This window comes from Neurospora hispaniola (assembly GCF_033458365.1).
Source record: "Neurospora hispaniola strain FGSC 10403 chromosome Unknown B0T23scaffold_3, whole genome shotgun sequence".
NCBI lineage: Eukaryota > Fungi > Ascomycota > Sordariomycetes > Sordariales > Sordariaceae > Neurospora > Neurospora hispaniola.
Window position 1 is genome coordinate 1,970,211 of NW_026944408.1, and position 21,648 is coordinate 1,991,858.

At 52.2% G+C, this 21,648-nt stretch overlaps 5 protein-coding genes across 5 annotated transcripts; 3 read left to right on the plus strand and 2 right to left on the minus strand.

Annotated features, from left to right (window-relative positions):
- The first annotated feature begins 2,434 nt into the window (after positions 1-2,434).
- On the plus strand, positions 2,435-3,722 carry B0T23DRAFT_376936 (uncharacterized protein). The gene has a single exon (XM_062836998.1). The coding sequence runs from the start codon at positions 2,844-2,846 to the stop codon at positions 3,426-3,428; it is 585 nt and encodes a 194-aa protein (XP_062694000.1). The 5' UTR covers positions 2,435-2,843; the 3' UTR covers positions 3,429-3,722.
- A 2,011-nt stretch (positions 3,723-5,733) lies between these two features.
- B0T23DRAFT_314158 (uncharacterized protein) lies at positions 5,734-9,110 on the plus strand (the record flags this gene model as incomplete). Its single annotated transcript, XM_062834787.1, has 2 exons — positions 5,734-7,095; positions 7,173-9,110. 2 exons carry the CDS (start codon positions 5,734-5,736, stop codon positions 9,108-9,110), a joined length of 3,300 nt encoding a protein of 1,099 aa, XP_062694001.1.
- A 1,236-nt stretch (positions 9,111-10,346) lies between these two features.
- Positions 10,347-11,914, plus strand: B0T23DRAFT_112121 (KptA family-domain-containing protein). The gene is made up of 3 exons (XM_062831877.1): positions 10,347-10,390; positions 10,485-10,635; positions 10,705-11,914. The coding sequence occupies exon 3, from the start codon at positions 10,772-10,774 to the stop codon at positions 11,897-11,899; it is 1,128 nt and encodes a 375-aa protein (XP_062694002.1). The 5' UTR covers positions 10,347-10,390; positions 10,485-10,635; positions 10,705-10,771; the 3' UTR covers positions 11,900-11,914.
- A 697-nt stretch (positions 11,915-12,611) lies between these two features.
- B0T23DRAFT_112098 (uncharacterized protein) lies at positions 12,612-14,382 on the minus strand. The gene is made up of 2 exons (XM_062831876.1): positions 12,861-14,382; positions 12,612-12,767 (listed from the first exon to the last, which is right to left on the minus strand). Exons 1-2 carry the CDS (start codon positions 14,278-14,280, stop codon positions 12,628-12,630), a joined length of 1,560 nt encoding a protein of 519 aa, XP_062694003.1. The 5' UTR covers positions 14,281-14,382; the 3' UTR covers positions 12,612-12,627.
- Positions 14,383-19,831: 5,449 nt separating this feature from the next.
- On the minus strand, positions 19,832-21,482 carry B0T23DRAFT_313214 (PGAM-domain-containing protein; the record flags this gene model as incomplete). Its single annotated transcript, XM_062834732.1, has 3 exons — positions 19,832-19,976; positions 20,067-21,046; positions 21,447-21,482. 3 exons carry the CDS (start codon positions 21,480-21,482, stop codon positions 19,832-19,834), a joined length of 1,161 nt encoding a protein of 386 aa, XP_062694004.1.
- Between the last annotated feature and the right edge of the window lie 166 nt (positions 21,483-21,648).

The window sequence follows — 21,648 nt, forward strand, 5'->3', positions numbered from 1 at the left end:
GGCCAGAAGGAAAATGGGAATGGTCGCAAATTCAACGAATTGGAATTCCGAGGCGAGGGTGATGGATACTGGGGACGAAGAAAGGTAAATGTGGGAGAGAAAAAAAAAAGGCGCCGAGGGAACCTGGAAGCGACCTCGGTCAAGCCTCGATTTCTTCCACTTTGGCGTGACGTTGTTGAAAAGAAGGAAAGAGGGTGTGGAATTTGTGAGGTTGTGTTCGTTGTGAACAAGAGAACAAAATTGGAAGCAGCGTGCAGAAAGCAGACAGCACGGGTGGAGAGGTGCTGCAGAGGGCTACTGCACTAGACGAGCGAACGACCTGTGACGGAGTGTCAGAAGTGCTTCGTTGCTGCGCTGCGCCCACGCACAGCAGGCACCTCCCTCAGGTTGAGCACACGCACCCACGGCACTCCCTGCTGGTCTCTGACGCGCTCACTCTCACACTGTAGGCAGGTACACGGTGCAGTGGGACCAGGGCAGAAGAACCTGAACGGGAACAGGGATCATTGGCCGTCGGCGACGCCTTTCCAACCTTGGATGTGGTTTCTAACCAGAAACAGCCTTTCCTTCGATGGGTATCCGCCCTGTCACGCTGAATACACTGCATGCTGCTTCACCATTGGCCGGTTACAGAGAAGCAACGCTTCAGTTCCAGGAGCCCACAGCTTGGGGCGACAAGTGCAAGTTACTGCGTAGAGCCCTGCTGCCCTGTGCTATCTTCAGCCCTTCACATGGATGTCCTAGCTTCCTCAGATGCTATCGAAAAATGGAAGGATATGGATATGTTCTTCATTTGGATCTCTCTCTTGCGCCCAAGCGAGCGAATAGTGTCGCTTCTTCTGTGCTGCTCCTCCTGGTTGCGTGCAGGCTGCTGGGTGCCCCTGGGTCAAGGGGGCATGCTTCATCACAGCCAATCAGAAGCACGTCGCAGGTGGCCTCCGGCCCTCCGCTGCCAGCTACAGCGGCCGGCGGCTACAGGTACGTCGACCTGACGGCTGGGGATTGGAGTTGGCTCCAAAAACAATGCACTGCTAAAAATAGACGGTGCGACGGCACGTGCACGCAAATTGTCGTGGTCCATGATTGGATGTCGCGCCTTGGTTTGATGGAAATGGATGACCACCCAGGCGCTCTTTCACTCTCTTTTGCTCAGCTTTCCCTTGTTTTGAGCAACCAGTGTGAGGATATTGTGGAAATCAAAGTTGGAAAAACAAGTGACATGATTGACAACAGTGTGACATGAAGTTGCTTTTGGAGCTTCACATTCGGCCATGTGCTTCCTTACGATCTTCACGAGAGGGATTCGTGATAAGTTTAGGCGATGCAGAGAGCTGACAACGACTGGCTCACATCTGCGACTCGTCCCCTAAAATATTGCCACTGGCGCTTACATACATAGCATGGGAACAGCTGCTACGCCGTAACCTAATCTTCTCGCTTCGAGGTCCGCGTGTCCGTCTATAGCCGCCGGTCGGAGATCTGGCCGGATGCTATTCCCATACCGGATGTCCGTCCGTCTGTATCCACTCCACGGAGCCGCAGTGCTCACACTAACGGAGCCGACTACACCACATCGCTCTTGTTCTGCAGAAAAGTCACAACTAAGGAAGCGGGGTCCCCGCCGTCCCAAGTGGAAGAGGAGCTTGGAGTAGTAGGTAGTCACGGTATGAATCAATCCCTCTGTATCCACCAAAAAAGTTTGGCGGCCAGTGTAGCATAGGAGTCCCCAAGGTAATATACAACACGCAGTATGTATACAGACAAGACTGAGACATATTGACTCGAAAGACCCCTTCGATCATGTCTGTTAGGTCTGAACCTTGTGTTTAAGATATGAATTATTTGTATTGCTTCCTATGGCTTCGAGCCAGTTGATGATCACACGTCTCGTGGAATTTGCATTTGGAACCGACGCGCGCTGCTCCATGTGCACTCACTCAGCGCAGCGATGGATCTCCAAAAAGTACCTAGGTACAGTGCGTTGCAGCATCCTTTTCAACTGTGTCCATGGCAAAATTTCTCGGTTGGAACAGGTGGAGTAATTAACCACAGTACCCGACAACCAATCACACACCGATCCCAAAAGCTGAAACAAGAGCGGAGACAAGGCAAGGATAACCGTTTAGCTGATCGTGGAGTTCTCCTCGCTGTGGAAGCTGGCTCGTGTTGTTGGGGAGACACTTGGACCAATTCCCACTCTCATCGAGAGCGGAAAACCTTTCTCCGGGTTCACCACAACCGTCGCCTCTTCAACATCGACCGTGATCGACGAGCTGTGCACGCCGATCTGTTATTTTTCCAAAGGTCGGTCACTCCGATGATCATCACGGGGATGACCTTGGGAAAAATCGACGCATCACGAATTCTCCAAGACGGATTGATGATGTTGTCACAGTAGAAAAGCATCCATCTACCCTACTGCATAGTATGGACCCCTTCTCTTGCCTTGCAATGCCTTCCTTGTTGACACTGGCCCGATACTGTACATGCACACATTCCAAACCTGTGAGCGTGCATGAGACATCTCAGATACAACCCAAATGGCTCCACGTTCACGATTGTAATGTGTCTCCCGCCTCGAAAGATTTACATAAAGTAGTGTAGCCTCTTGTAAAGATGGAATGCGACACTCGGAAAGCCCACCACTCGTTTGACCCAAGAGATGACAGGTTTCGGCGGCGCCGCATGGATTCGGTCTCGGCGGCCCTTCGATGAAAATGCCCTTAAAACGGTCTGGGCCGGTCTGCTTCTAGCAGCGTTATTTGCAACATACATGTGCATCCAACGAGACGAAACCGCTTTGGCAGTTCCATACATCACACACCGGTAACCTGTATCGCCGTATGGTACCCATCTCGCCTGGTCCAGTCCTCAGATCCGGGCTCCAGTGCCTGTCGGTTCCAGGTTGTAAACCTTGGCGATTGCTCCCGAGACATGGAATCAAAACACCAGTTTCGCCAGCACAGAAACCGCTGCGCTGTAGAGACTTCGCCTATGGGATACAGTTCGTGACCTGGCCGCCGCCATTTTTCAGTCCCCAACTTTGCGAGTCTTCAGACTTCGGCACACAACCGATCTCCGCAACCAGGACCAATCCTCCTGGTCCTGTACAGACCGGACGGATCACCACATCCGAGAAGAACCGCGGAAGCAGGATGTCGGCCATGCTTTCGGCTATCGACGTTTACGAGACAGCTGGCACGCCTGAACCACCTCACAGAGGACCACTTCAAGTTACAGTACCCGGCATTGACCAGTTGCCGGTCGCTTCGTGCGGATCTCGTAGACCCTTCTCTTTGCCCCCTTCCCCTGGTCGATTTCCGCCTATCTCTGCAGGAGATCGGAACCAACCCCAATACAGACGGGAGGAGGTTTCGTGTCGTCGTCACCAGGATCGCCTTCAGCCTCCGCGCATGCCACTTGCTTAGCCCTGGGACTCTTGGACGTGGAGAGAGCAGCCCAGATCAGGCTAGGCTGGGTCAAGTCGCGCTATCATGGGAACCTCTCTGGTGTTGGAGTGCCCATGGTGACGCGTAGCTCTTTTCTCCAAACTTCCTTCTACCACGTTGACTGCTCCTCAACCTTTCACTTATCGTTAGTTCTACCGCTATATGGCAGTTAACATGGGGATAAAACATATTCGCTTCTGCTCCGGCCTCATCCTCGCGTAGATCCCCCCTCGCTTACACACTCGCAAGCCTAGCCTCACAGGCCAAGCCAAGGGGTAACCTTATGAATTGTTTTTTTTTTTTTTTTTTTTTTTTTTTTTTTAACACCGGTTAGCAAAGAAAAGCCTTTGTCGAGCACGGCAGGGCCTACCTTTTAATTGACCCCCCCCCCCCCCCCCAAACTCTTTGCTAGAGCACGGGGGGATAGGGGGGTTTGGCCGGTAGGAGGTCGCCATGAAGCACTGGGGTTCAAGGTAGGACTCAGGAGCCCAACAAGGGGGACGTGGGGGAACATTACCTAACTAGTGTACCGGAGACCCGTCTGACCATAAGGTCCTGATGACACGGCACGCGCGGCATCACGGGGTCGGGGTGACATATTACCCTCTGAATATAATATCGAACCCCCAATATTAATGAGGAATCAATGCGAACTGGAGACGTCGCTTCCCAAACCTCCGCATAATATGTAAACGAACGGAAGAGAGAGAGAGAGAAAAGAGGCAGGTGACATGCGGGGTCCAGTTGAAGACGGGTTGGGCGTGTGGGCAGACGGTAGATTGCGCCGCCTCTTAGCCGTGGTCGACTCTTTTCAACACCTTCTCCTAACGACATGTAACCATTAGAATACTGCTGATTCAGGTACCGAACAGACTCACTCACTCATTTTAGCGCTATAGCACATGCACGAGAAAGCTGTCGACTGCAAGGTGTAGAATAGAGGTATTCTAGATTATGATGACATTCAACATCCAATGATCGTCCACTTGCCCCTTTGCAGGTGGAAGAGACAGCCCAATCAGAAGCCTGAATCGCCGGCTCGCCCTACCAGACCCTGAACCACTATAGTCGTGCAGTAAGGTACCTAGTCTTCCGCTTCTTAGCTTCATGCGCACATGGCCAAAGAGGAGCCGGAAAAGAAGGACTTAGCATTGGCCTTCTTCTTGAACTTGTTGTAAAGGGTTTCTTGAGACTCCTTATAGGCTGGTGTGATGACGGCTTTCGGACAAACGACAAAGTGAAAACCCACCCCCTCAGTCCCCCCTTCGTTCCGTTCCCGCAGTTCTGGATCCCCAATCGATCCCTTGCTGCTGCCCCCAATGACTGATGACGATCGACTTTTGGACGCCCAGTTGACGGGCCGTCTATCTGGAGGCGGGATTGCAGAATCATTCCGCAGCTCCTTGGCTTCCAGTTGACGGCGCACGCCCTGCAGAACACTTACATATAGTATCTTCCGGTACACGATGCAGCAGTTCTGCAGCTCGGGCCAATCCCGTCATCTTATACCAATCCGAGTGGAGGGAGGGCTCGTCGATATTCGAGTCGTGTGTGTCTGGCATTAGTGGCATGAGGTAACCGTCAGGTGTCTAGGAACACTCAACCCTCTCTTCCAACCACCAGTCGCCTCACCCGTGACTTGACTGTTGTGTTGGTATGTGTGTCAACGCCATCAATTTCATATTTCTCCTTGCTTGGGAGCTGCTCACCGACCATCTGTGCTCGCTCATGCTCATCTAGGGTTGAGACCGCCCAAGTCAAGTCGCATCACCCGTTCATCTTATTTCATCGGGGGTTATCGTGCTGGGTACGAGTGGTCTCCTCGCTTGTCATATCAAGTTCTCTCCACTCTTTTCCACCCTCATCCTTGCCGCCATCATCTTGTTTACTCCTTTGCCCTTTTACAAGTTTCGTTATCGATTGCAATTTTAATATCTTGTATATCCACTCGGGCCATGAGTTAAATGTTCAAAGCCTGTATACAGTTCATGCGCACGACTGGGCCGCCGTTAGCCCAAGGGGATCACGCCTTGTTCTCCCGTGGACAAAGTCCCGTGTCATTGTCATGTCAACTGAGAGTGGAAGCCAATCCAACCACAGATTGCGTGGAATCTAACAAGAAGAGGCCCGAATACCTAGCCCAAGACGATCTATTAGGCGTGGATCGGTTCAGGGGAGACAGGGGATTTCCGAATTGCGCAGTGGAGGAACAGGCACGTCAAGTGCCCACAGTCCGGGATTCGAGAGCAACGGCGTCGAACGGCGCGGGTCCAGTTTTTGCAACATGACATCGTCCAGTTTGGGGGGCCAGGGCCTTGCCCCTGGGGCTGCTTCCACATTTCACTTCACAGTGGACTCGTTCAGCTTCCAACCCACAGGACGCACACAATTGCGCAGAAGTGGAAGAGGAACCGGCACCAACAAGGGCACGGACAGCGCCGGAACTCGAACTCCAGGGGGCAACAAGCACAATTCAGGTTCCGCCGTCATCACCTCCAATTCCAACACCAACCAGCTGCCTGGGCCTGGATCCAACCTTGACACCTACAACACCGGCACAACAACTGCCAGTACCACGGCTTGCCTAGCAACCAGCAACGGCATTGCCGTACAGACTGCTGATGACCATCATACGCACCGTCAAAACCACAACTCATCCAAACTTCCCGCTTTTCGCTTCGCCGACCTGAAAAAGGACGCATCACTTTTCCCCCCTTCGCTGCAGCCCATCCACATCCCACCTTCACCTAATAATAAATCTAGACGGGCCTCTGTCTCGTCGACAGCTGGAGTCCCTGCGCAATTACCCTTTGACCTACAGCTAGGCGCACCTGCCAGTCCACCACAATTTAACCAACAAAAGCAACCCCAGCCGACTAGCCTGTTCCATCACAATTTCGTCAAACGCCCGCAGCTGTCTGCTGAAGAAGAAGAACGATCCGCAGAAACACCGCCAAGACAAGCCCACAAGCGATTACAAGACTCTGCTGCCATTCGAGCCTCGACGTTCCAGCCCTTTTCGCCAACAGCACAAGACTCGTCTATTGGCTCAAAGCGCCCAGCCTCTTCCGTCTGCGATAGCCATAGTGCCGCCAGGGGCCCGTATGTGTCGAGATACCGGCCTGCATCTATCGTAACGCCCATTGGGAAACGTCGCCAAACGACGTCGATCGGACTTTTACCTTTCATCGATACTGCGCAGGGCCCACGCGAACCGGTACCGCCCGCGACCATCAAGTTGAGCAAGGTTAATGAGAAGAGGAGATCCCGTCCGCCAGCCTCTTCCAAACCCGCCATTGTCCCGAGTGCCTCCGGTCGCGACTCCGGAGGGCAAGCAAGCACTTCCCCGACCCGGTCGTTACGCTCTTCGACATCTCGCGATAACCTGTTCTTCGACTCCGACTACGATCCCGGGCGCACTGTGGGCGATACAAACGAGGGGGACATGTCGAACTCAACCCAGAGAGACCGCGCATTGAGGGCCCTGGAGGGCAAACGGGATGACGACATGTCGCGAATGACACCACCAGATTCAGCTACTGCAGCTTCCGACAATGAAAATACGGCCGAGATCTTCATGAATATTGCCCGCGAGGATCCAGCACCTCGGCCGGCGCAAACCCGGACCGAGGATCAGAGCGCAATTGTAAGTCGCTTTGTTTGGGGTGTTTGCTATTCGCCCTTGAAAATTGCGCGGTAGCTTATTGGCTAATTGGCGGACAGTCACGCATAAACCGGAATTCCTCCCATCGTCGACCACTGTCTACAGCGATACCATCATATCAGACATCATCACCGCCCCAGGTAGCCAACCGCCGACTTTCTGATTCCCGCGACACAACATCGTCCCGAAGCCGGCTGCTTTCAGACCCACAAGCAGCCCGAGAACCGAATCTTCGAGGTATCCCGAGAGATCGCCTCATCACCAACACAGCTCAGGAGGACCTCGGTCGCTCCCAGTCTGTCCGAACGTCCCTCAGACAAGCCCCGCCAACCCCCCGGCAGATAGCGTTTCAGGATGCTTATGAGGCGGGCGCCGGACTTACACGAAGATCGTCAATTGCTGACATCTCATCTGTGGGGAGGAATTCGCAATTTCGGAACTCGAATCTTGCCGTTGGCGGCAGGATTTACAACTCGTCTCCATTGGTCCCCCGAGCTCCTGAGCCACAAAGACCGGAAACCAGTCAGAACGCGGAGACCAATCAAAGCGCAGAAGGGACGGATTCTTCGACATCGACGGCGGACCCCTCCACGGTTTGGGATGAGCTGGACGACTTGAAGTCTCGCATTCACAGGTTGGAGCGAACGGGGAAGAAGCCACCGGCGGGGGCAGGAAATTCCAGGAGCTCAGAGGAGCGTCCACCTACAGCGACGACCAATGCTACAACCATGTCCGCGTCGCCGAAGCGTGGATCGGGAGGGACTACTGTTAACCACGGAGAGACGGCTAGTAATGCGTCATCACGGGAAACACAACCCATTCTCCTCTCAGCCCTGTTGAAGACAAAGGGTCTGATCAGCGCTGAAGTTTTCAATGCCATTGAGTCGGCAGCAAACGACGCCTTGGCTTTGACTTCCATGATTGGTGCTGCCGGGCAGCCGGGGCCGATATCGAGCGGCGCGAGTGTTGTTGGGGGCTATGGTAGTGGTGTCACGGATCGGCAGCTCCGAAGGAAAGCGGATAGCATCTGCAGGAGCTTGACTGAGCTGTGTATCGCATTGACGGATGAAGCTAATCAGTCCAAACCAGCTCAGTCCGCAGCTCCCAACCGCGAGACTGAAAAGGTCATAACACCAACAACGGCGGCCAAGTTCACAGGCATCACAGGCCGGCGACGATCGAGTATTATGGTAGAGACAGCATTGCCACAACCGAGCGTCACTAGTCCTAGGGCTCCAACGACAATGGAACAGCGAAGGATATCACTTTTGGCTGCGAGTGCTCTGCCGAGTCCCAGGACTTCAGCCGTGCCAGCTACCCCAGTTGACTTTGGTACACCCGGGCGAAAGTCGTCCTTGCTATTGGCTCGGAACCGTCGGGTTGCGGTAGAGGAACCGGAGGAGCAAGTCAATGGCAGGAGGTCGTCGTTGCTTTTGAGGAGCCGGAGAGTAGGACAAGAGGAACAAGATGAGATGCCTGCCGAGGGCCGCAAGACATCTTTGCTGCTGCGTTCCCGAAAAGTCTTTAATGAAGAGGACGAGGACCGGTATCGCACCCCGTCCAGGGCCATAACAGAGGTCAATGGATTGCGAGGTACTCCACGCGAACTCACCAGTCAAGCTTCGTCTCCTCCCGACAACACTCCGCTTGGCTCTTCGGCTTTGCCCCGCAGGCGCATGGTCCCTACCTCGATAAGTTCGAGGCTGAGCGCTCCCACTGCTCCTGTAATACAACCTTTGGCCAGCCGTCGATACCTCGACAGAACAGCAGGTGGAGAGCGGGAGACCATTGTGGCCAGCAGCTACGCGGAAAGGCTTGCGGAGGAGAGGGCGCAGCGCCAGCTGTCGCTGGGCCATACGGTGATGCTCAATCGGACGGGTAGTATCAGCCGACGGACGCGTGACTCGGGAATACCCAGTATTTCCACGTCGAATTTGCAACATCAACAACAACAGCAGCAGCAAGCCAGCGCGCAGCAGGTTGGCGGATACAGATGACGAGAAGGAGCTGAGGAGAGGAGGTAATGGTGGCGCTGGCGGTGGGGGGAGTGAAAAAAATTGCGGGAAATTCATGCCCCCTTATGACGTTCAGACCATGCTGTTCATGAATGTAACAACAACATCAACAACACTTTCGACATATACCATTTGGGCGTGGGGCGTTATCTTTTATTATACCTTGTTCATTCCCCTTTTTTTCTCTGTCTTTCGTGTTTGTCTGATTGACTAAAACGAAGCGGAAAGTCGGGAGGAACCCACATCCTACACACACTCTTTCATTCGATCTATCTTCTGAGGGGCACCGAGGGGCTAGAGAAAGCCTCGTTTTGTTTCTTTTCTTGACGACGACGCCTAAAGAAGGCGTAACACATTACCACATCTCTTTGTAACGAATTTCTTTTGTCAGATCATCCGTACCTTTACGGGCGACGAAAAAGGGGGAGAAAAGGAACTGTTTGGACGGACAGCATACAGCATTGCACGTTTTGCAATGCATGCATACATCAACGGTACCTTATAAGATGAAGTTGTTACATACTAAATACCCTGTTTCATACATACATGTGAATACGCGGACGGACGGGGCTACGGTGACATGGTGAGGGTAGGATGGTTTACAATTCAACGCGGTGGTTTGTTGCGCGAATGCGATAAGGTCTACACTATAACTTTGCGAGGATGTGGTGGGCTTGTTTGATATCTTGGAATTTTGATCCAATCATTTCTAGCTTTTTGTACTTTGCTCCGACCGTTAGTCTAGTGCAGTATGGGCGTCAGCGTGCATCACCGTCGTAGACATAATTGTTGAGCAGCAAAGCGAAAAATTGGATGTATTCCAACTTTAAAAAACAAGAGTATGATATCCCCAAGGTCTCCCTCCAACTTTGGTAAGCTTAGCGAAGTGTAAGTTGAGCTCGGCAGTGACTCATGTCGGCGTGGCATACTTTACAGTTTTCATCTTGTATCGTTGAATCTGTTCAAGTTCATCAATCGTCAATGAAATGATGCTATTTGTCCGAATGAAGCCTTGGTTGTATTTGGGGCGAACTGTAAAGGTCAGCATGATTTCATGATGCGGGTTTTCATGCGCAGACTTACGGACTCTGGCAATTGAACCAAACGGATCATTGTGCCAATTATTTTGTGCAGACGCACCTCATCCAGTCACACTTCATCCATCTCATCCCCTCTTCAATCAATCAACCTCGTTTCTTTCCATCCAACTCGTCGAAACCAAGCACGACGAGACGAGGTTCTTCAAGAATCTGGATGAGAAAGTGCGTTTGTGATTTGTGATCTCTGGCTGCCTACCCTGGCTTGAATCCAAACTTGGTCATCCACTCAGTGACCCCCAGTCTAACCGCTAACAAGAATTTTTCATTGCATCCAGCATCGGCAACAGCAACCTTTTGTTGACTGCTGCTGGGGGTGTTGGAAAACTTCGATTCACTATTACTCCAACTCATCCGCGACTTTCAGGACCGCTCATCGCCGGGCAACAGAGTCGCGCTTCCATTCACAGGTACTTGATCTCTCAACATCAAGTTTCTCCGTTTCAAAGGGCAACAACCCACCACTAACCCGCTCACAGCACCACAACCACAACCACAACCATCGCCAAAACCACACCCCATCACCGCCATAACCATCATCACAAAATGGCTTCCCCCGCCGAAGACCAAGCAACTCACCACCAAGACCGCGCCGACCGCGCCTCCCACTCCAACCGTGGCGGCGGCGGCGGCGGTCGCGGTCCCAAATTTGGTGGTCATGGCGGTCATCGCAAGGGTGGTCGCGACGTCGACCTCTCGCGCGCCTTATCCCGCCTGCTCCGTCACCAAGCCGCCTCCGCAGGCATCACCCTCGACGCCGAAGGGTACGCGCCTCTGGACAAGGTTCTCGCATGGGGCCCGATTCGCTCGCTGAAGCCGACGTTTCCAGAGATCTTGAAGGCGGTTAAGGAGAGCGATAAGCAGCGGTTTGCTATCAAGCTGGCGCCGGGAAAAGAAGAAGAAGAAGAAGACAAACAAAGAAGTGAGGAGGCGGGGGATTGGTTGATCAGGGCAAATCAGGGACATTCGATCAAGTTGGAGAGTGAAGGGTTGTTGAGGCGGTTGGTTTTGGGGGGTGGTGGGCAGCAGCAGCAGCAGCAGCAGCAAGGCCAAGAGACGACGGAGGGCTCGGAGGGCCAAGAGAGAGAAAGGGAAGATGGAGGAACCATACCGATCCCCGAAACGGTCGTCCACGGTACGTACTTTGCTTTTTGGGACAAGATCATCCAGAGCGGCGGACTCAAACCTATGGGTCGGAACCACGTGCATTTCTCCACGGGTTTACCGGAGGATACGGAGAGGGGGGTCATCAGCGGGATGAGGAGCGATGCGGAGGTGTTGATTTTTGTGGATGTCGAGAGGAGTATCAGGGACGCGGAAGCGGAGGGGGATAAAGAAGGAAAAGGGATCAAGTGGTGGATGAGCGACAATGGGGTGGTGTTGACGGAGGGCGATAAGGACGACTTGGTCCCGCTTAAGTATTTCAAAGAGGTTAGGGGGAGAAGGCAGGGCGTGGGACTGTTGTGGAAGGATGGACAGAAGGTGGCGGATTTGCCGGAAGGGTTGGAAATTAGAATGCCGATGGGTAAGGGGAGGGCTGCTGGTGGTGGTGGTGGTGGTGGTAAGAGAGGGGGACGTGGTGGTGGAAGGGGAGGTGCCGGGAAAGGAGGAAGGGGGAGAGAGGAAAAGGGAAATGGTGAGGAGGCCAAGCCTCTGGAGACCGATTCGCAATAGGTGGATGGGCCGATAGACTCTACCTCTACCTACCTACTACGCGGTAGAGGGGACAGAAAGAAGAAGTCACGAATCAAAACGAGCACGAAGGGCTTCAAACTGGGATACCGGACCTGGTTTTGTTTTTGAAGCAGTTGTAAAATTCCATAGCAATGTAGCCACCCAATGCCGCAAAATGGTCCAGACGTAGCCATATTCTCTCCCAACCACTGGTTATCGCAGGGACTATGCGTCAAGGCACTTTTGTGTTGTTGGTCATAGTACATAGACAGAGACGGCAAGGAAAGATGGAACGGAAATGATGGAATCGAACTCGTTCGTTAAATTAAGCGTCACCGTTGCCTCCACGAATTAGCCCGTACCTGTGAAAACATATGCAGCCATCCCTTTCCATCTCATGTCCCATACCGGCCCATACACAGTTCGAGAACCCATGACTTTCGCCTTTTCGCCTTTGAACACCTGCCTACTAAAAGATCAAGTGACGACTGCCACCCTCTAGTAAGGGTATGATGATTGGCAGGTGTCGCTCTGTATGTTTTGTAGAGGATACACAGAAATATGCAAGGAAATTTGTACAAAGGAAAGAATTGGATATAAAGGAAGATATGGATCAGAAGGAGAAGAAGAAGAAAAACGTGTATGCGTCTCAGATGTACTAGAAGTTGAGGTGAAACTCGTGAGAGTTTCAGTATAGTTGCATAGAAACGACAAAGAAAATGGAATCTTCATCGGAATTGTTCAGAATTAAAGATGAGAGATTGATGTTGCTGGTTGTGTTGTTGATCTTGTTGTTGTTGCTGCTGTTGCTGATGTTGTTGTTGCTGACTCCTCTTCCACGCTTCTCTCTGGTAGGATCTTCTCGCAGCTGTTATCATCACCAATCATTAGCCTCGTTTTCCTCATTTTTGACCTTCATATCAGTTGACAGAGGGGAAGGGGAAAAAAAAAAATAACTCACCCAGCTCCCTAGCCTTATCCCTATGCTCCTCCAACACCCACTCATTCTCACTCTTGATCAACTCCTCCGGACACCTCCACATAAGTCCAATCGGGTGTCCCAACACTTTGGCCGCCTGCCTAACCTGGACATGAACAGTCTGGAACCTCACACCTTCGTACTCGTCCCACGTCAACGGCAACATCTTGCCCGGGTTCTCCGGATCGTACCGGGGCCGCTCGTCAAAGATGAGCGAGAACTTGTCTCCGTCTTCGGTTCGCGGCAGCTTGGCGTTGAGCCGGTAGTAATTGCAGTTCAACCCACCCGCAGTCCGGTAAAGACCGGGGAAACGGGCGTTGTACCGCTTCTCGATCTCGGCCCAGGGAAGCTCGAGGTCGTCTTTGTGGTAGATGATGAAGAGATTTTGCTCGTTCGTGTACTGGATGTTTTGCTTTTTGCCTCTACTACTACTACTGTTGCTGCTGCTGCTAGCGTTGGAGGAGGTGGTGGGGAGGTTTTCGTCCTCGTCGGGAACCTCGGATGTTTCGTCGTCTGTGGCAAAGCCAGGCGAGCATGATGATGAAGAAGAAGAAGAAGAAGAAGAAGAAGCAGAAGAACCAGACGAGCAGGTGGACGACTTGCGGTCGCTGTTGCGGTGCAGAGCGGCGGCGCTTTTGTATGGTGAGTGTCTGCTTGTCGTGCGATGAGTCCTGCTTGGGCGAATTTGAAGTTTGTTGCTGATGTTGCAGGACGACAGGAAGCGGGCCGAAGCATTTTCAAAGGCCGCCGATGCTTGTCTCTTTTTCTGAGGAGTGGTGGCCGACAGCGTAGCAGAGAAGTTCTTGTAGCACACGTCTGGTACGGAGTAGGACCGTGGTAGGGAAGAGGATTGTTGGCGCTGTGCTTGGCGTGGGAATGATGATGATGATGAAATGCTGCAAGTCGGAGATGGCAGCGGGGTGAAGATGCCTTGCTGGAAAGGTGTGAAGCGTGAAGTATAATCCGGGGATGCCTGGGGCCGATGCTGGCTGAGCTGATGCTCAAAGGGTGAGGGTACGGCATTGAGAATGTGAGAAATGGGCGGGAGAGAGACCTGCTGCTGCTGGGGTTCGAGCAAACTGCGCATGCTTGGCCCTGGGCGAGTATCCAAGTAGGTGCTGCTTGCCTTTCTCTTCAAGTCTGATCCAGCAGAGGACACTGATGAAGTGATGGAGAGATTGGAAAGTGCTCCGGAGAAGTAGTCCGAGTCGACTGATGGCCTTCTGCTCCATGATACCGACTGGAAGCTACAACTTGGGCTCAACTGGATCGAGTTAGGGGTCGACGGTGGCGATGGGAAGCTCAATTCGTTGAGTCTGAGGTTGGGGAGTTTGAGAGGAGCGAGTGTCCTCGACTCAAACTCTTCCCGAGAGGACAAATGGCGTGAAGTTTCTGAAGACATGGTGATGACTTGTGGTGCTGAAGTGTATCTTTGAGGTTGTCAATGATGACTGAAGTAAACCGATGCCGTGACAGTGTCGTGGATTTGACGAGGTGGGATTCGGAGCGGTTTATGTAAAGACTTTGTCGACTTTGGGGGTCCAAAGCGAGGCAAACGAGAGACAAGAACAGACAGTGTGATGATACAAAGCCAAGTGTACAGGTGATGCTTGTGGACAATCCGAGACCCTGGATGGAGATCATCAAGGGACCTTTTAACCCTATATACATAACGAATGGGGTCTGGAGGAGAAGGGGAGGAGGAGCAGGAGCAGGAGAGGGGGGGAGTAGCTATGACATCTGCAACCTGGTCGCCTCCATCGTCTCGAAGACAGACATCCCCGTAGATGTGGCAGATAGAGATCTTCCCCCATCGCATTTGGCAGCATGCGAGTTTCACGATAGTATAGACAAGCCCGGCAGCCCAAAGATAGTCTAGCCTATCCGTAATCAATCGGCATGCATTATTTATCCCAGTGCAGCTGGCCAGGAACTGAATGAGCGACAGGTACTTGAGGTAGCAGTCCAGGTAGGATAGACAAGTGGGGATCACTAGTACGCAGATCCTACATGAGTTGACTGTCTAGTGTCTTTCCTAACGTGCGTGTCTGTTGTTGTCACCCATCAGCGGTAAGGCCATTACGATTGATCTCTCTCTCCTCATCGCCTTGTCAGGCTCCGTTCTGCCCTACCACTTATGCTCACCCTACAAAGACACCATGTCGTCGACGTGGGGACCCCATATTCGCCAAGCGGCCGTTGGCGGACGGTTATGTCAACATTTGGACAACGACACGCACTTTCCAGTTAGATGAGTACACTACACTAGTAGAGGTATGTGGCAGTAAGGGATGTCGGTGTTGTTAACTGTGGTGGCCCCGGCCGGGCATTGCAGCCAGGACGTCAGAAGGACAAGTTCTCTCATGAGCGGTATAATGTCTGAGACAAGCAGGCGGCGAATTAGTCCCAATCAGCCGCCGAGGTACTTAGCAACGTTCGTCCGGGGGCCCGAGAACCATGCATTGTTGACTCCGGCTGCTCAAGGGGTATTACTCAGTTGCGGGGCGGGAACGAACTGGTTTTGCTTCTCCCAGGCGTACTATGAAGTCCCCAACAAGCTTCATCCATATAGTTTGGCACCTATCTGTTTCCAAAAACCTGGAACTTGTAGTCATCATGGTTATTGGGACAGCAGCAGATGAGGGATATTGTGATATAGCGGTCATCGAAGTTGAGCTCGGCATTGAGGGCCAAGTGGAAGGAAGGGTAACCCAAGGAGACCCAGGCCTGGAACCCACCGTTGTAGACGACTCTCGTGTCCAGCAGTACTGTACCGCATTCTGGAAGAGGCAGTGATTTCGGGGAGCCATAATGCTTGGGCTGGTCTTGTCTTTTTGTTGGAGGGAGAAAACGTCCGGGATCGACTGTGTGGTGGCGTAGCATCTCGCTTTCGACATCCGAACGCCGGTCTACTTGGTGGAAGTACCTCATGTAGGTGGAAACTCTGAAACTCTTTGCTTATTCGACCAATGGGAACGTTTGGGTGTGGTTGAAGAAGGCAGATCTGTCCACTTGCGGTTAGCGACGTTTGTTGAATGGGTTTTTAGCAATGGGCGTGAGTATTCATGTACGTAGATTTGGGAAAAGGCGAAAGAGGAATACCATGTACCTATGACAGACCCCTTTACACCGTGCGTATCGGACTTTGCCTGACTTCTCACATGCATATTGCGTCTGCGTAGCCATGGCCTTGGCAGAAGGAGTGACAGAATTGTGATACACCAATCACCAAAAACCATAACCAAAGCGAAGGGCGCCTTTGTCTTTGGTTTTCTGGGAAATAGAATGGCAGTTGAAGCCTCGTGTTGTACTTAAAGAAGGACCGGTTAATTCTGAACAGAATGAACTCCATGGTAGGCACTTTGGTTGAGGTTTGAAGGTGCAAGTCTAGGCCAAGAATTGAGGGTCTTTGTTCATGATGGATGTCCAGAATGGTAAAATGCGCATATGTTGGTCAGTTTGGGTGTACCCTTAATTCTGTCACCCCCTTGCTTGGATGGCATATCGGAGCCATACCACTTTCAGTTCCAGGTGCATTTTCATCCTCTCCCCATCCATGGTGGTGCGGAAGAGATTTCCCATATTGTGCAACACTCGTCGCTCAGAGAAGCTCAACCCCGTCAACTTCCCCCTCATTTTGCACTTCTTAGAGATTAGAGCCGGGGATAGTGACCAATGTCAGCGATTGGACCGTCAACCGATTCAGCTTCAACTAAAGATTCAGGTCGGTGCATTAGTTGGTTGGCTCCACATAGGTACCCTCAAGGGTTGGGCTGCGTGGTGTCTGGCTTTTCACCAGCCGCTGTGTGTGTGTGTGTGTTGTTGTCTGGCAAGTCACAGGCACATCCCCTTGCAGGTCTGCAGCGCGCGGATTTCTTTCCGGATCCACTTTCTCGCAAGGAAGAGCCCTTTGCAGCGAACCCAGCTGTCTGGTACACCCGTGGCGGTTGCTTCGTGGTTGTCAGTCTGGTAATGTTCATAGAGAGGAAATAAACATGTACTGGTTCTAGCCAAAGAGGTGGTGGTGCTGGCACTATAGAAAACCACCCAGCTCGTAGCCGAATACGTCTATAGGCAGTGCCAAAAACGATGAAACTCGCGTCTTGTTACCAGAAAGGTAGCGTTCCCCTCAGCTTAAGCCACAGTCACACGTTGGGGAGCGGGAAGATGAACCCCAAGACGCCGCCTCCAAACTTTTGCTGGGACCCAACCTAGAGTCGTAGGTCGATATCCGGGGGAGGTTATGGTACCGGATGGGCGGATCTGATATCGGCAGATCCGGTAACCTTTCCCGAATATTGGAGTGACTGATACTTCGGCCATTTTGAGTAGTGTTATCAAAAAAAGGCAGTGCCCTACATATGTCTTCCGTCCTTCGTGTACTCATACGTGGGTTTACCGCCCGTGATTGGTAGATACCCAGCTGTGTGTCTACTGGATGGGCAATTTCCTTCTCTTCCCTTGTCTTGCATCAAACTCATTCTCGACAGCAGTGAGAATCCCATCTTGTCCAGACCATGGATCTCGATCGACATTTGCATAGCTGCATGATGTTTTGATGCTGGGGATCCGCTTCCTCGCTCGCTGTTGTCCAGGGTGCTAGTTGGTGGATGAAATGAATAGATAGTGCACACTACCATTCGGGGTAGCATCGTTTTTACCACAGCCCGGGAAACTGGAGTGGGAACGTGGGCGGTTAGTCGTTAGACGGGAATGACGAGACCTGACACAAACGGGACGATAAGCATCACAATGCCTTGAAGTCGGTTGTAGTGCGCACCACTTTTGGTGAACCTGAACAACGTGCTTGACACCAGTAGTATGAGGTTTTCATGCTCTTCGGTGTTCAGTGCGGGCGGCATCTAACACGGTCTTGATATACCGTGTGAATGTGCAGAGCAACGTCAATGTCACGAGGCTTGGCCGTAAATGACTACATTAGTCAGTATACACTATCAACTTCAAGATATGCAGTCGCTAGTGTGATGTACGCGTAGGGCTATACGCGGCGATAGTAGAATCCATAGTGTAGCCACCATTTTGTGGTGTAGAGGCCTTGATAGAAATCATGGGCTATATAATAACCAATAAGAAAAACGCACTCGGAACTATACCTTGCAACTGCGTAATCCGATAGACGTCAAGTCTGACTGAATTGGGAAAGGACATTTCCAGGGTCCTTGAGCTTGGTGCGGTGCCCGAACACAACGGGCACGGTATGTAGTCCCTCTCCAGCCTGACCGTTCTTGGAATGTCGACTAGTCCCGTCGGTCATAGCCTCATATAGGTAACGCCATGCCTGGTTCTCTCTTGTCAAAAGGAAGGCACTCGTTGAGTTAACTCGACTCGGCATTCGCTTGTGCTTTTTTTTTTTTTTTTTTTTTTTTCGGTGGCCTTGACATTGCTTCGCGGTCACAGAAGAGTAACCAGTTGATAGTGACGACAAGGGAGCCGACAAGATCGGATCTCATCTCGATGATCATCAATTACTCTTGCATTGCATCCTGCCAATCTGCTCTGTCCACTCTCACGGGACTCGCAAAGCTGGACTAGAAAAGCTAGGTTTGTACTGTTTGTCCAGCATTGGGCGGCTCCATCTCTTTGCGGTTAGCTTTCCTTTCCTCCAGTCAATCCCCTTGTTTACTTTGGTTGCTGGGCCTGTAAACAGTCGAAAAAGGCTGCAAGGGATTATTCGCAGCCACTGCGCACCGCCAATATCTCTCAGCGAGATAGGGCCGTGTGTCAACCGCCATGGAATTAAAAAAAGATTCCCTGGTTTTCGACATGGAAGAGGAGCAGGAGGAGGAGGGGAACATTGTGATGTGTCAGTTTTTCCGTACCGCCCTTTAACATGAAATCTGATTACAACCACGAGACACATCTTTCCCCCGTCTATTCTCTCATCTCGCGCTGCCACGCCATTGCTGCGGAAGAGTGTAATGCAGCAAGGTTACTGCTTCTCTCTGCCTCTCTGACCGCCTCTCGATTACGCACAGCTGACGAAAGTTTGGGTGGGAGGGAAAAGAAAGGACATTGTGGGAGTGATTGGATAGGCCTTCAAGAAACGCTTTTCGATAATGATGGTGACACCTATGGGATGGAGGAGTGAGAACTCAAATTCGTCATCGGTCGAGAGATGACGGGTAACATTCCCGTGCGGTGGTGCAAGAACCAAAGAGAAACGATAAACTCTGAAGAAGAAGAAGCAAAGAAAAGGTTAACTCAACCAAAGGGTACGTTTGATGAGAAGGCTTGAAGTGGCGTTTGTGTAAGAACTGTTTCGGACCCGGTTTTTTCGTACACACTATTGTGTTCGCATTATTCCTCCTCTTAACGTCGTCAGCCTGTCGCATAGACGTCTCGGCGCCACGAGCGAACCCCTCTGGCTTGCAGCAGCAATTAGCAAAACCAATTCCAATCCCTAGCCCGAATTGCCCAACTGGCCACCTGCTGGATCTGGTGTAACTAATTGTTCCCTGCCCTGTCATCTGAATCAGTTTCGTGGAGCACGGTGTAAAAGCCGGAGTGGGCGCGGCGAAAGTCAGAATAGTTGCAAGATTGTCCTATTTCGTTACTTCTCTCGTTACTCGCCAACGGCTGTCTGACGTTCACCACATTGGAAACGAGGGAGTCCTCATGGCAATCGACATATTGCGAGACCCTTTCTGCAAAAAGCATGTTTGTGATGAATGCTAAATTTTGTTCAGTGAAGGGGCTATACCATAATGAAACGCCCAAGTGTCCATCACTGTTCGGCGAGATCGACATGACGGTCTCGAATACCGTAGGCCTTTTTGGGTTGCATTTATGCATTTCATGTCTTGACTGTCGTGTTTTGTGCATGAAGCATCACGCCTCGTAGTTCTGTTGTACATGCCGTGTCGGCTTCTGTTTCACTGACATGCAGTAGTGAAAGTAAGGGAGAGCGAGTCTCGCCCCCTTATCTTCTCTGGTCAGAGACGAGAGCCTCCAGTGGAAGATTTCCCGTGAGACTTGCCACTCTCTTTGTTGCCCTCCACCACGACGCCCAGTGATATTCCAGCATCCAGTATGCTCATATTAGGGACATCCTTAAAGGACTCGTCGCCCGCGAAGCGCCTATGCGTGGCTTGGTTAGTTGTGTCTCTTCTCACAAATCAGGGGTCGTGAAATAATGACAAAGCGTTAGATTAATCAAAGCTCGCTTACCATCCTCGTTCCTCTCCCTGAGAAAGATGGGAACAGTCACTGTTCAGTTCGCAGTCCCAACCACCCTTTACGCCTCGGCCACCCCTCCAGACTACGGGAGCATGAAGACCCTGCTGCCGTGGATCACTCTCCGCACCCTGAAGATCACCGGTACCTGCTTTAGGGGTTTGCTTTGCCATTCCAGGAGTGATGCCGAGGATGTTGCTGGTGTTGTTCACGCCGCTGCTGATGCTGCGATTTGCCACCGTCTGGGTCCGAGATGCGCCCGCAGTCATACTGGCCGTGTTGGTGGCCGTGCGAGACCCGTTGGCTCTTGACGAAGCCCCCTTTCGTCGCCGAAACACACTTAGGCCGCAGGTAAAGGCTCGAAAGTCTTCGACCTCGATGTTCTCCGGCATATTGCCAGTCAGAACACGACCAAGAGCGATGATGGGCGCAGCGTGCGAGCAGAGAAGAACGGCACGAATGCCATCCCTATCACACTCGGCAATTAGCCGCTCCAAGGTAACAGCCAGGCGGTCATGCAGTTCATCGACACTTTCGCCCATCCGTGTCGGTACTACTGCCGGCTGATAATCACGGTCCAGCAGGCAAGGGAAATGAGACTCGAGCGTGGCAAGGCTCGCAGGTACGGGGTGTTCGAAGGGCGCCGAACCGTACCACTCGCCTAGTCCTGTTTCTCCTCGAACACGCAGCTGTCGCTGGCAGTGGCGAGTGCCCTCTTTGGCTTCTTCTGGCAAAGATGATGGAGAGGTCGATACTGCTCGGACGAATGGTTCTACCGTCTGTAAACAACGATAGTACAGACTAGAGTAAACACGCTCTATGGGCGGGTCTACTGCAACCAAACGCTGGCCCAGCTCCTTGGCTTGATCTACGCCATGGGCTGTGAGGGCTGGGTCTGCGGCTATACCCGTAGGGGACCTGAGAGTGGACGAGTAACTACCGTTGGTATGGTCGACCAGCCAGTTGGAGCGGAACTGTGAGCCGTCCCTGTTGCGTCAGCTCAATTCTACCTGTAATCAAGGTCAGCAGTCCCAAGTCGGCGCTCTGGCAGGTTGCCGGAGGTCTGCCATGGGAAAGCTTGTTCTCCATATCACAGCAATATGGGCTATCCCGTGCTCTGATAACAGTTTGCACCAGAGTGGACACTGGCACAGCGGCGAGTGATCTCCCTAGTGGCCGTGGAAACGCCCATTTTCGTCTGCGTGGAGAGACTGGTGTCAAGTTGCGACGCCGAGACCAAGGATATGGCAAGTAACGTGCTAAAGTCTCGCCGCGGACGGGGAAGACGGAAAGGCTTGGAATTAGGGAATAAGAAAGGAAAGAAATTAAAAAAAAGGGACGGGGAAAGGGAAGGTGATGTCAGTGTACACTTACACCGTGGCGTGTCACGTAGATAACCTCCAATGTCATGGTTTCTGTGGGAGCAAGGTGAGAGATGTCACAATTCTCGTAATGGGAAGATGTGTTCGGCTTAGTGTCTGTTTCTGACGTGCTGTCTGTCTGTTGATGCCCAAGCGGATGTTGTTATTGTTGGTGGTGGTGGTGGTGGAGGTGGAGGTGGTAGTGGTGGCGTTGT